General features: G+C 29.9%; 1 protein-coding gene across 2 annotated transcripts; it reads right to left on the reverse strand.

Moving 5' to 3' along the window:
• Positions 1-3,163: 3,163 nt before the first annotated feature.
• Positions 3,164-5,830, reverse strand: LOC120090044 (GDSL esterase/lipase CPRD49-like). 2 transcript variants are annotated; one of them, XM_039047533.1, is made up of 7 exons: positions 5,680-5,830; positions 5,422-5,572; positions 4,828-4,905; positions 4,265-4,405; positions 4,102-4,178; positions 3,861-4,007; positions 3,164-3,763 (listed from the first exon to the last, which is right to left on the reverse strand). In XM_039047533.1, the coding sequence occupies exons 2-7, from the start codon at positions 5,530-5,532 to the stop codon at positions 3,607-3,609; spliced, it is 711 nt and encodes a 236-aa protein (XP_038903461.1). In that variant the 5' UTR covers positions 5,533-5,572; positions 5,680-5,830; the 3' UTR covers positions 3,164-3,606. The 2 variants fall into 2 exon arrangements, with proteins under 2 accessions (XP_038903461.1, XP_038903462.1); XM_039047534.1 differs by lacking the exon at positions 5,680-5,830 and having other exon boundaries at positions 5,422-5,673.
• Positions 5,831-14,602: the final 8,772 nt, after the last annotated feature.

The raw sequence follows: 14,602 nt of genomic DNA on the forward strand, positions 1-14,602 counted from the left end.
GGAATATCTTGGTTTAAAATTTTAAATTAAGTAAAAAAAAAGATAGTCTTATGTAACGATTTTCTTTCTATTGAAAAAAATAGGTTTATTCATGTAACAAGGAAAAGGTTACTCGTTCCTTTATCAATAAAATATATAGCCATACAAAAAGAGATTGAGTGGAATATAATTGACTATGTGATAAAGTTCTAAAAACACCAGTTTCTTCTATATTTTGGACCTTAGCTCAATGGAACAATATACTACTGTTAAAATATGGAAGAATTGAAATCTCAAATAAAAAAAATTACACATGGATGGTATGAAATGTCTAAAAAAAAATTATTGAATGCGGACTACCAGAGTTATTACTAATTACATAATTCATTAATGAAAGATGTAAATAAAGTCAACACATACTAGATGAAATGATTATTATCTATTACAATAACGAATAATTGGTTTAACTGAATACCTAAACAAAATAGATGGATCCCTCCTTCATCCTAGGTCAATTGATCTTCTCCAATGAAAGATTTCTATATAGATAATATACATTTCAATTTTTTAAGCCTAATATCAATCGTTATGTGAATTTAAAATTTAGTAAAGTTCAAAATTTTAGTCTGACTTTTAAAATAGAACTTGAGTACATTTAAATATAATTTGAAAAATTTGAGCCGGGACACCCACGAACATATTAGAAAGAATTAATTGAAAAAAGGAAAAACTAAAACTAAAACTATAGATCTAAAACACTTTTGGAAGTATATAAAGTTTCAAAATTTCTTGGGAGGGGGGGGGCTAATAAATAAAATAGATCGATAGTTTGACATAGTTCAACTGATTAAAGTATTATCACATCGATCATAAAAAAGATAACTTGATAAATAAAAGTAAAGGTATTTCTTGTAGTACACAAATAAAGATGTTTAATATTCAAATTGCATAGTTTTGGCATACACTCACACGCACGCCAGGCACAAACAATGACACAACATTTACCTACTTACTAAGTAGTTTTTCGTTTTTTTTTTCACCTTTTTTTTTTTTTTTTTTTCTTCTTTCTATTTGCTTTAACTAGAGCTGTGAGGAGTAGTTCTCTTTATATATTGAAGCTTACGATCAATAAAGAAGCCCAACAAACTATAGGTATGGGCTGAGCCAAACAAATGAGCCTATTACTGTAGCAGGTTGGGATCCAAAAGTAGTTGCGGAGGCCCATTTATATTCTTTTTATTCCTGCATTTACACGTCATCATTTCAAGAGTGAGAAGCTATGTCAAAACATGCATTATTTACTATCAATTTTAATTTAGTAAAAAAAAAAAAATCGGATAGGCCAAAGTAAATTCAACTCAATGATAATTCACCTCCTTCCTCCTTAAAGGTGGGGGATTCAATCTCTCATCCTATAGCTGTTACTTAAAAAACATAAATGTTAGATAGAAAGATTTGGACTCATATACATTTTGAGCTATGTTTTTACATCTTTGTGTGGGTTTCTATTCTAGGATAAATTGCTTTCAAATTTTAAATTTGAAATGGGTTAAATTATAAGTTAGTACAAGGCTCTTCTAGTTTGTTTCATTTAGTATCTAGTATATGAAGTTTTAATTATAAGTCTAAAAGATCTATAATATATTTGAAAATTTTAAAAAACAATTGATTTATTACGTATGAATTTTAATTTTATATATAATGAAATGATATCTTTCAATCTTGTGTTGAGTACATTCATTGATTTTTTTTAAGGAAAAGAAAACTATCAAGTAGATCGACCTATTAGCCAAAAAAATCTATCAAACACAAAATTAAAAGTCTAATGACTTATTAAACACTTTAAAAAATTGCATTGCAGATTTTGGACATAAACGTAAAAGAATCTAGTTTTAAAAGGTTTTTAAAATCTAAAGAGGGACTTTAGTACAAAAATGAATTTTCTTTCTAGTCAATTTAAAGTTCCAGTTTATATTTAGAAAATACATCAAACCAATGTTACAGTCAAATTTTAGTATTTAAAGTGAAATAGAGAGAAGGCAGTGGCTTCAAGGCAGAAACAAAATGATACGGCATATGTTTCTTTAAAAAAGATGATAAGTCAGATGATAAAGTATTATTATTATTGATCAAAATGTGAAATGTTTGAATTTTCTTCCTCACATGCTATCGTAATAAAAGAAAAAGAAAAAACAAGGAACAAAATAAAACCAAAGGTTAAATTGTAATCTCTCACTACAATTTATGTAGGATCAATTAATTCGTAAAAAAAAATTAAATACAAGAGTAAAAATATTGAGCCAAAAAGAGGATGACTCAATCGACATCGAGTACATTATCAACCTCGACATCAAAGGTTTGATCTTCCACCCCATCTATTGTAAAAAAAAAATGTCATCATATCCACTTGATTTAGCAATTAATGTAATCAACAATTTAGTCTCCACACTTCACCAAATTAATATAATGATTTGGTATGTTTATTTCTAATTTTGTACGATTTAATATCAAAATTTTAAAACATATTAACTTAATCTATGTAATTTAAAATTTGTAACAATCAACTTCCTATAGAAAAAAAAAAAGAGTGAAATATCAATTATTATTACGTAACAGTGTAGCCCTCATAATAAATAAACACGCTTGGTTCGTAAATAATATATCAATCTAGATACGTAAGATTCTCCATTAAATTCTTACAAGTTTTTTTTTGGGCAGAGACAAAATGACTATAAATTTTAAACAATAGAAATTTAACTGTTACCAAAGTTCAGGTAGATTGAATCATTATTTCAGTTAATTAAAATATGGGGATACAATATTTCCTTTAAAACGTATTTCCAATGACGTGAAGTTAATATAATCAAAGTCAGGAACCTTTTCACTTCCAAAGTTTTAATTAGTTTTCTTTTCTTATTATTTAATTCTTTTTCTTTTCCGAAAAAAAGAAGGTTTATTATAGAGGTGATCATTTAAATCGAAAAAATAAAATTGAATTGAATCGAATAATACTAGAAACCGAATTATGCAATTCGGTGCGATTTGGTATAATTTCCAAACCAATTTAGCGGTTCGGTTCAGTTTCAAAACTGAAAACCAAATTGAAACCGAATCGAACCGCTTTCTAAATATATATGTATATATATATTTCATCAGATACAATAATAACAAGACTAGTCCCAAATTTTAACCAGAAACCAATATGCACACTTTTACAAGTGATTGAGAGATCCATTTCCACAAGTGAAAGTCAATACATACAATACATTTAATCATGAATTCAAATAAATGGCAAAAATATGGATAAATTGCAACTACCACAATGCAAAAACCACAATGAAAATATGGTGGTAGTTACAATTATATCCTCAAATTTTTCATTGTAAAAATTGAGCCCTCAAAATCATATAGGTGTCATCAAAATTGACCTCTCAAACTTACAAAATGGTAGAAATTATAACAATTGTTTGTATAAGTTTGGAGTTCCAACTTTTATCATTTAGGGGTCAAATTTCTAAGTTTGAGAGTCTAGTTTTAACATGTGTAGAAGTTTGAGGGTCCAATTTTTACATTTGAAAGTTTGAAGTGTAATTTAAAATAATTCACAGGATGTAAAAGAGGAACCAATTACCATTGCCTTTCAGGGGATAATTTAGTTGGACTACCAAATTCAATTGGCAATTCTTTCCAGTGCAAACTTGGCTCCCAATCTGCCTCTTCCAAAACCTTCAAAATTTCCTCTGCAACTATCTGACTTCCTTCTGCTGTTAAATGAATCCCATCTCTGAAATTAACAACAAACAACAGATTCAATCTCCATTGAAAAAGACCAAAGATTCATAAGCCATTTAATGCTATATGAACTAGTTACTATTACTAACGTGAAGCAAGAAGTGAGCCAGTCATCTCTTTTCTGAATTGCAGACCAAACATCTATGCATTTCACGTCAATCTTCTTACAAAGTTCTTTACAGGCCTCGGCATATTTACGACAGGACTCCAACGTTCGACATTCAGCGTGCTCCTCACTGGTTCAATCAGGAAACAAAATAACATTTTCCGGTTGAAACAAAACAAGGGGAGAAACAGACAGCATAGCATGTTCATAATCAATATAAGCACCTCAGTTTTTCTTTAATTAGAGCATAGCTCACGGGCGGAGCTGTGAGGAAGATGACTCGGGTTTTCTCTGAGAGGCTCTGATGAATGTTTGAGACAAATAAGCAAAAGAAAAAAAGAAAGCTCATTGATGCAAAAATTAAGAGTGTATGTGTTAGCAATTCACCTTGAGATGAATGGCTATCTTCTTCATGTTCTCAACATATTCAGGAAGTGGCACAAAAGAGGTCTGGGAAGAAGGGAAAGGAAGCACAGCATCATTGCCACCAAAGTAGACTATCACTAACGAAGGTTGAATGGCACTGTCCTGAGTGGCAACATATCTTAAAAAACATTAGCTTCAATGTATCCACCCAACTAGAGCCTATTTGGATTGACTAGAGAAAAAATATTTTTCGAAAGTCGATTTTATTTGAACTCCTTTTGAATGGTTGAGATTGTTGAAACATGTTTTGTTAAGAATGTTTATGTACAAAAAACATCAACATGATCTTGAGTTTAGATTTTGATTTAGCATAGTATCAAAACAAAAGGTAGTGTATTTAAATTTTGGTATTTTCACTTCAAAACATTATTCAACAGTGAATATGAACTACTATTCAAGGTGACTGTCATAAATAGGCAAATATTCATTTTAAGACATTTTGCAAAAAAAAGCTATTCAGTTAGTTTACTGTATCCTCGAATTAAAGCTTGAGAAACATTATGAGAACAATAACAGCAGTGTACCTTTGGAAAGACATGATGCAGAACCCGTAGAGCCTGTCTAGAATTCCAACCACTATATCCGCGTAGCAAGATATCTGCCTGTGGAGTTGCAAAGAAACTTAGGAAACCAATAAACATACATGATCCCACACATTAAGCTCTTAGAACGGATCAAAATCACTCCAAAACACTCATTTAATTGTTAAAAACCCAATTTTAATGATATGAAAATCAGGTTTTAAATGATTTTGAATGATTAAATTCATATTTTAGAGTGATTTTGAATATTACCAAAAAAAAAAAAAAGTGATTCTAACCATTCTAAGATCAATATCAAACATACCCTTAGTCTATTTTGGTCCTGTATTATCAAAATAGTAGCCACTCTAAGTATATATACTAAAATTGACAGAACACTAAGTACAGTACATGAAGTGAAGATTTAAACCAAATTCATAAACGAAATTCCAACGAAGAAACCGTTGGTGGATGGTACTCCTCAACCACACCATTTTCGATAAACAAACTTAATTGAAACAAGAAGAACTCGATCGAGAATAAGCATGAAAACAAGAAATAACTAAGAATCTTGAGAAAGAGACTAAGAAGAAATACCTTACGGGCGTATAAATCAGCAAGAATCGAACCCCATCCGCCATCGCCAAAGCTCAATTGAACGATGGAAGAACCAAATAGCACAAAAAGAGGTCTCGCCGGCCCTACCATTTTCGCAAATCCAGGCCCGACTGAAGCAAACGATGATTAACTAAAAATTAAGCATAAAGAAAAATCAATAGTAATTCAATACAGAAATATAAGAAATAAGGCTAATCGAATAGAGATTATTAGAGATCAGAGAAATGAATCAAATACTGTTGATCTGACTCCAACGATACGCCTTTATCCACTGCTGTAGAAGAAAATAGTCTCTCACAGCTTCAATTCTCGTTTGTTTGGTGGACCCTAGTAGATTCATTCCCCACCCAATTTATAGCAAAATTATTCAACCAAATGTCACAATATGACTGCTTCTTAGTATTTGTTGGATTAGTTTCCAAAAATGTGTATGTTTTTCCGGGCGTTGCTTATTATAGTCCATGTAGAGGATAAATTAGAAAGTAATCAACGGAAAGATTTCAAATAGTTTTACTTTACATAATTGTAGGTTATAAATAGTTGCAAACGCTATCATTATACTTAGAGCCCTAAATATGAAGTTGAACTATAATAATCCACTCCACCAACTTCAAGTTGAGGTGACAAAAATGGTAATCTTTCTTTTCAGGTATAGACTGTAGGTTCCTCTTTCGACGAACCCTCAATGAAAGGGATTAGGCAATACCATAGTATAACTTCTTTCTTTTAGTCTCCAGCTCGTACAGATAAATAGTGAAGAGGATAACTGGGAAGAATTCTCTCACCTATTCTTCGAATTAATGTTTTTGTCACCTAAGTCTTTCGAGTGCTTTCCTTGTCTGTCATTTTTGTCTGGTTGGTTTTTCTGTTCTCACATATGAAAGGGGCTGTATAAGTCTTGATCATGTGGTTGGGGTATCAATCTGTAGTTACTGTATATGCGACTGAAACACCCAGGTATATCTGCTATGTATGGCTCATTGGCTAAGGCTGGCTTAAATGGGCTTGACTTAGATGACTTAATAGATGACTTAATCTGCATAATCTACTGAATCTAGTTAATAGATGGTTAATCTACGTAATCTACTTAATATAGATGTATTTATATGCTTATTTATAGCAGTTGAATATGATGCTATGGAGGTTGTAAATTTAGTTAACAACTGTTTGTCGAACTTATTCTAAGTGAAGCATGCAGTTGATGAAACTAGTGTTTGGCTAGGCAGTTGGAAATTGTATTCGTCTCTTTCTTGTCCTCGTGTTCAAAATTTGGTTGCTCACTCTATTGGTTGTTGCTACTCGTTTTTTTTTTCCAAACAAAAAATCAAGTAACTTAAATAACTACTATTAAAAATCTTTGATTTAAAGAGTTAAATTTCTCACTAATTTTAATTGACAATTTAAAAATCATTCAAATTTTCTAAACAGAATAATTACCTAATAAATTATACATATATATATATATATAATCTAAATTTAAATGTTTAACTCAAACATATTCATTACGTCAGTATTAAACAATAAAACCTAAATTTTAAACATAATACTTATATTAAGGTGTAAAAAAAGTCGAAAAACCAAACCAATCCAAACCGATCCAATGATTTGGTTTGATATTTTATACTTATAAAATTGGATATATTGGTTTGTATTTGGAGAACGCAAAAAAATATTGGTTTGAATCAATTTTCGATTTGAAAAATCAATCAAAACCGAACCAAACCTATGTACCCTTAAGAATAAACTCTAACATAATTTGTCTTTTAGTATTTTAATTATTATGGTGCACAAATATTTGTTGTTTAGAAAAAAAAAAAAAAAGACCAATTATTATTTGTATGTTTTATTTTATTTAAAAGAGTACTAAAAAAAAAACAAAAATGAAAATTTTCAATCTATAAGAAAAAAGAAATAGACCAAATTCTAATTTAAAATTAACAAAAGGAACCATTCAAAACAAAGTAGAAGTAAAAATAAAAATTTGACAAAAAAAAAAAAAGAGAATATACCAAAAATCAAGAACCAAACCAAATAAAAATCAACCCATTAGTTTTATTCTTTATTGGATATCGGATTCGGGTTTTTTTTTTAATAAAAAAAAAAAACCATTCGTTTGGCTTGGTTCTTGGTTAGCCTCAAAATCGACAAAACTTAACTAACTACCACCCCTAGCCTACATCATAATAATAATAATAATTATACTAAATTAAAAAGGGTCAAACAAGGTAGGGATAAAGATTAATGGATCCATGTTTAGCTTATAGGAAAATTTTTCCCATTTCCTCTCCTATTTTCAATTCCCACCAAAAGGGGAATCTCCATCCTGTTAAAAGTTGGCTCTTGTGGGCAAAATATGAACACTTCTAATCACGATAAGTGGAGAATCAGACCATAGTCTTTTTAGAAAGGTAATTGGGTGTCTTATCCATACACACTTGCCTTTCAAAATTGTATTTAATAGGTGAATTTGAAATTTATATTTTATATAATGTTGAACAATTCAAACCGTTAAAGTGAGTAAAGCTTAGCGATAATGAACATGTACTACCTTCCTTAAAATTTGAGATTCAAATCCTCCATACTCCAATTTGTTATGCTACACTACAAGAATTTTGGCCTTTAATGTCGGTTGAAAAAAGTGAAATCGGATGTATAATGTCAGTTTTGTTTTTTTTTTTAAAAAAACACAGATCTTTAATGTCGGTTTTAAACCGACATTGTAGGGGTACCTTTCCGTTTAATTTTTCCCTCTTCACTCTCCCCCTATTTTCTTTTTCCTCTCATTCTTACACTTCCCTCTTCAGACCCTCTTCTTTCTCACTTCTCTCTTCCAAACCCTTGCCAGTGGGTAGCGTAACCCGCGCTGCCGTGCAACCCGTGCAGGTCTGTCGTGGTGTAGAGGCTTCCGTGCAGGTCTATTCATCGTGCAATTCGCGTCGCCGCACCCAGTCGCCCGGATCTGAAGTCCAGATCTGAAATCGCCCGGATCCGTGTGCCACCGTTCGTCGTTTGATCTGAAGTCTAGATCTGAAGTTTGCTGTTCGTCGTTCATCCAGATCAGTATGCTCTTCTTCTCTTTCCTCTCTTAAACTCACAGTAATTTTTTGTTCTTATGTTACGCCTCTCAATTGTTTGTGTAAATGTTTCAATGTTACGCCTCTCAACTTTCCTCTCAGCGCTAAACGATCGTGTAGGTATGCGCGGGCGCTGGACAATCGTGTAGGCGGACGCTAGACGATCGTATAGCAGGTGCGAGGGCGCTAAGCGATAGACTACACGATGGCGCTACGCGATGGGCATGAGCACTAGACGATGAGCAGACATGTTGATCCGTGTGCTGCCATTCATCGTTCGATCTGAAGTTCACCGTTCGTCGTTCGTCCAGATCAGTATGCTCTTCTTCTCTTTCCTCTCTTAAACTCACAACAATTTTTGTTCTTATGTTACGCTTTTCAACTGTTTATGTAAATGTCTCAATGAAAGCCAGCTGCGGTTTCGCTTCAATATGTCTCTCTGCTCTTAGATTTGGGCCTACTTTTTATGTGTCTATGGCCTTTGAAATTCGATTTGATTAATGGTTTTGTTGTATTTGATACATTTGTTGAAGTACTGGCAAGAGACGTTGCCAAGAGTTGCTCCTGCGTTGGGTTATGCGTGAGCAAGAAGCATGGTGAAAGCGTAAATGTTGAGTGCAAGGGCCACTGGGTAGACCGATCGTGTAGCAAATGGGTTAGACGCTACACGATGAGGGTAGGCCGAAATTGTGTAGGTGGGCGTCTGGGCATCGTGTAGCAATGCGGGGAGCTAAACGATGAGGTAGACATCGTAATAAAATGCGTGGAGCCTACGCGATGTCTAGAAAACGTTAGGCGGGCGCTGGATGATCGTATAGCAGGATCGCGGGGCGCTAAGTGATAGACTACACAATGGCACTATGTGATAGCATGAGCACTAGACGATAGCCGTGCTGCGCTAAGACGATGAGCAGACGCACTACACGATAGGTGGAATGCTAAGCGATTAGCGGATACATTAACGATATGCGAATGGCGTTAGACGATAACCGTCAACGCTAACAATGAAGGTAAACACATGGGCGCAGTAGCTAAACGATAGTTCTATGCGCGAGATTCGTTATAAACGATTGAGCTACACGATGGGCCCGCTGGAGCTAAGTGATAGATCAGGAAATAACGATTGATGGCTTAAGAACATGTGCATTATGCTAATTAATACACTAAAAGAATGTTTAGACTCATCGTTAATAAGTTTTAGTTGATGACTCACAGTTTTAAAAGAAGATTCTCTCATTTTTATCAATACTATGAGTTTCTTATTTTTGCAGGTGCAACAAATGAGTAAAGATTTGGTATCGCAACCTCTTTATGCTTTTTCTTGAGAACTCTAGTAAAGAATTTTGCCTTTTGAATGTACCATATTATATACATTCCCAATAAAACACGGTTAGTTTGAATATGTATTCTGATCACATTTTCACTTTCAATCCTTTGTCCTTAAACCCTTTTTGTTTGTGAATTCTTGAACAACAGTGGTCAAAACAAAGATGCCTATAACCAAAAACCACTGCTGAAGCTGAGGGGTCTATCCAAGAGAAATTATTGAAGGGATCCATACTTTACCAAGTGGAGAGGGAAAGTAAACTCATAATGTTTGTAAAATCATACGTTTGTATTACTTGTAATTTGTATTTTTCAATGGCTGAATTATTGTACGGCCTTTTGAATTATAATTTTTATAGCAGAATTTGTGGATTAAAATATATCTAGATTTACATCCATACATAATATAATATGTCATAGCCACACGTTCGATAATGATGTGTCATGTATACTTTTTGACAAAAAAATGGATTCGGACAATGGAATTAAAAAAAAAACAGATAGATTTGGGTTTCGGTTAAGATTAAAAAAAAAAAAAAAAACACAGGCTTTATGTGGTTTGAAATTTCACTGAAAATCTTTAAATGTCGGTTGGAAATTTCACTGAAGGTCTTTAATGTCGGTTGCAGCCGACATTGAAAGCTATGTTATTGAAGCCCTTTAATGTCGGTTTAAAACTGACATTAAAGACAATCGACATTAAAGGGCTTTAATAACACTATCTTCAATGTCGGTTGTCAACCGACATTAAAGCCCTTTAATGTAAAAACATTATGATTTTACAAACATTAAAGCCCAAATTTTTTCTAGTGTAAAAACAGTTCATGAACATTAACGGTATATTTAGATTATTGACTTTCTAAATGCTTAAATAAATGTTTCTGTTTTAACTACTTAGTATTTATAAAATTGATTCAAACATGCTCTAAAAGTGTTTAATAAGTTTTTTTTCCCCTTTTGTGAAGTATAGTTAAAAGAGAAATATTTAGATATTGATTGGACAATACTTATTTTTGTCATGTGACAAATATTTTTATAAATTAATTTTTTCTTTATTATGTAATAGAGGAGAACGACATGAGATAAAGTCGTATCTAATCATCTCGTCAAAATGACTATTCTTGACATGATCGGACAAGATATCAAAATTTATATTCTAAATTTATAGTCATTTTCTTATCCTTATTTGTAACTTAATATTTACGTTTCGAGATATAAAAAAAATCATATTCCATGTTTCTACTCATTATCTATGATGCGGTATTTATAAATACATTAACATTATATAATTTGTCATCTTTAGCATTCGATATATTCATTTTCCACAAAAAAAAAAAAAAAAAAAAAAAGTGCAATATTTACTCCCTAAGAATAGTTCAACTTATTAGATAAAGTATTGATTTTTTTATTGAAAAAAAACGAAGAAAGGAGACATAACATTTAATATTTAAATAAAGACCGTTTATAAAAATTATAATTATCAACTTGAAAATAGTTCAACTTATTAAAACATTATATTAAAGATCAAAGTTCAAACTCTATCTCCTCGTATAGTTGAATTAAAAAACAATAACAGAAAACAATATTGAAAAACTGAATATTAGATAGTAAAATTACTACAAACAAGTACATTTTGAAATCTGTGGAGATGCAAATTAAAAGTTAGTGCATAAATAAAAATAAAAAATTAAGCCTAAAATGAAATAAATCAATAATAACTCTGAGTGTTTAATACTCTTTTTCTTGTACCAAACAACAAATTGCAATTTAAGTTGGAAAATTCCCTTGGTGTGAACTGTGAAGTATTCAAATGCAACCTCGGCAAAAACCAATTGATCTTTTCAAAATATAAAATAAAATGAGTAATTAGTCTCATGGAACTTAAAAGAATAAAGATACATGTCAATTGCGTTGAATTATAAAGTCTTTATTTGCATATGGTTGGTGATATTTTCTTTTCCAAAATATTGATTTATTAATGGTAATTAATAATTTTTCATTTTTTTAAAAACAGAAAATGCTTATAATTTTTTTTTTTATATATATATATAAGACAAAAGTTAGAGTTGACTTTAAAAGCTATAAAGATATTAAAATTTAATATAACATAATTTCGTGTATAGTTTATTAGTTTATAATAGGTTCCAATCCTATTTTAGTCTTTAAACTTTGAATCTTGTTCTACTTTGATCCTTAAATCTTTTTTAAAAAATATTTGTTTAGTCCAACTTTTAAAAAGTATTTATTTTAGTCTTTACTATTAAAATTATGTTAATTCTTCAACAGAAATGTTATGGAGCTTGTATTTTTGGATTATTAAGCTCTAGATGTATTGAACAAGATGAAAATGAAATAAAATGTCAACAACCAACCTGTCAAGATACTAAACAATCAAAATTTTGAACTAAAAATGTCATTTAAATTCTCTGACTTTGCCACCTTCAAAATTGAAACTCTAGATTTGTTAGCGTAGCTAAGTTTTGGTGACCTAGTCATCTCGTCATTTTGTTAAAGAGTTAACAAAAATCTTCATTTATCAAGAACTAAAATAAGGACTTTTTAAAAGTTTAGGGACTAAAATGAATATTTTAAAAGTTTAGGGATCAAAATAAAATAATATTCAAAATTTAGGGACTATAACGAACATTTTTTAAAAGTTCATAGATCAAAATAAGATTTAAACCTTATAATATTGCTCAATTTTTTTGAAAGATTAAAAAGTCTAAATTTGAAAAAGGCAAGTTTATTAGTTTAAAATAGGTTAAATTGTAAATTTGATCCACATTTTTTAGAAAAAAAAATAGAATTAAACCCTATGATTTATAATTAGAGTTTTTATAGTTTCTCATAAATATTCTTTATAAGATTTTATTTCAGAATTTTATCAAACACTATGGGCTATTTATGGGATTGTAGGTAAATTCAAACTTTTAAAATTATAGGAATGAGATCTTTTAACTTTTTCAAATCACGATAATCAAATTTATAATTAAACCTTTTAAAATTTTTCTAATTTTTTTTAAAAAGATTATAGTCTAATTTTGAAAAGGCATGAGACGATAAAATATATAATTTCTATTTTAAATGTCTTAAAAATATGAAGTAAAAAAATAATAAAGGATAAAACTCCGATCCCATAAATAATAGGAGATCTTCAAAAATAAAAAAACTTATAAAAATTATTTACATAAAATAACAAAATTTTAATTGTTAGTGGAGGCGGATAGATCTCTACCATACAATGTGATAGAAACGAATAGAAGTTTATCAATATTTTTTTTTCTATTTTTATAAATAGTTTGACATTTTTTTATCGATGAAAATCTTCTTAATTATTATTATTATTTAAAAAAAAAAAAGAAAAAAAAAAGCATCCCTCAGAATTTGTGTTGATAACAAATTCTAAAAAGGAGGGAATCAAAAAAGTGAAATTTTAGAAAGGAACAAAATGGGAATACCCACCACTTGGAAAAAGAAGACATTATTATATAAAAATTTGTGAGTTTATTTTTCTTTTCTTTTTTTTTCATGTTTTTTTAAAGGAAAAAAACAATTTGTGGTTTCTTTTGAAGTGCTAGGAGATTTTTCTTTTCTTTCGACAGAAAGTGCTTGGAGAATTGTGACCATAAGCCTTTCATTCATAAAATAAAACAAATTACCATCGATCATGCCATTCAAATATATTCTAAAAAAACCATGCTAATCAAATTATCAATTGATTGAATGAAATATTTTTATTTGATTTTTTTTAATAATATTGAATTAAATCTCCAACGATATTCACTTATTAATTCGTTAATTCAGACTATGGATAGTCTAAAAATAATCATAGCTTTTGAATTTTAAATAAAATCATCATTTTATGTTATATCAAATAAGATATCACTTTGTATTAAAAAAAATTGAAGCATTTCAAGGATCTATGATGATATAGAAGAAAAAAAAAGTGCGAGAGAAAAATCTTTAGTGAATATTTGCATTTTAGCTTTTTTCTTCAATAAAAATGTGTTTTACTTCAGGGATTGACATTTGAAAATTTTATCAACTTAGTTCTTATACTTCTAACATTTTTTTAATGCAATAAGTATAGGATTGGGGATGAAATTTCTAACATTAAAGAAGTATGTAAATTACAGTTGAAATAAGCTCATTTTGGTTTCTACACATCAACATTAAAATAAGAGTGAATATGTGACAAAATTTAATGAGTATACAACATCTTTAATTTTTTTTCTTTTTTAAAATTATTTTTATGTGTAATAGATATTGTTTTAAAAATATTTTTTTAGTACAACAAGTATGGAATATGGAAATTTAAATCTTCGATAAGAAAATGATTTGTATGTATCAATTACCCCTAAGTTATTTTTTAAGACATTTATTGTTTATTTAAAACAAAATTTGATGAATAAATACTTTATATGAAAATTCAAGTTGTTTCCAAATTATAAAAAAAAAAAAAAAAAAAAAAGAACCAACTTATTTATAAATATAGCAATATGCCACTATCTAATTAGTAGTAGATCGTGATAAACATCTATCGGTGTTTAATAGACGTCTATCACAGTCTATCGCCCACTGAAAAATATCTATTCACGGACTATCACTAATAGACAATAACATTTTGCTGTACTTAAAAATATTTGTAGCAGTTCTACTATTTAAAATAACTATCCAAAATTCCAAATTTAAACTACAAATCTCTTGGTCACTAACACATATTACATGGTAGTAAAAATGGTCAATTTTGTGTCAAATAG

The sequence above is a fragment of the Benincasa hispida genome, chromosome 11, assembly GCF_009727055.1.
Source record: "Benincasa hispida cultivar B227 chromosome 11, ASM972705v1, whole genome shotgun sequence".
NCBI classification, from domain to species: domain Eukaryota; kingdom Viridiplantae; phylum Streptophyta; class Magnoliopsida; order Cucurbitales; family Cucurbitaceae; genus Benincasa; species Benincasa hispida.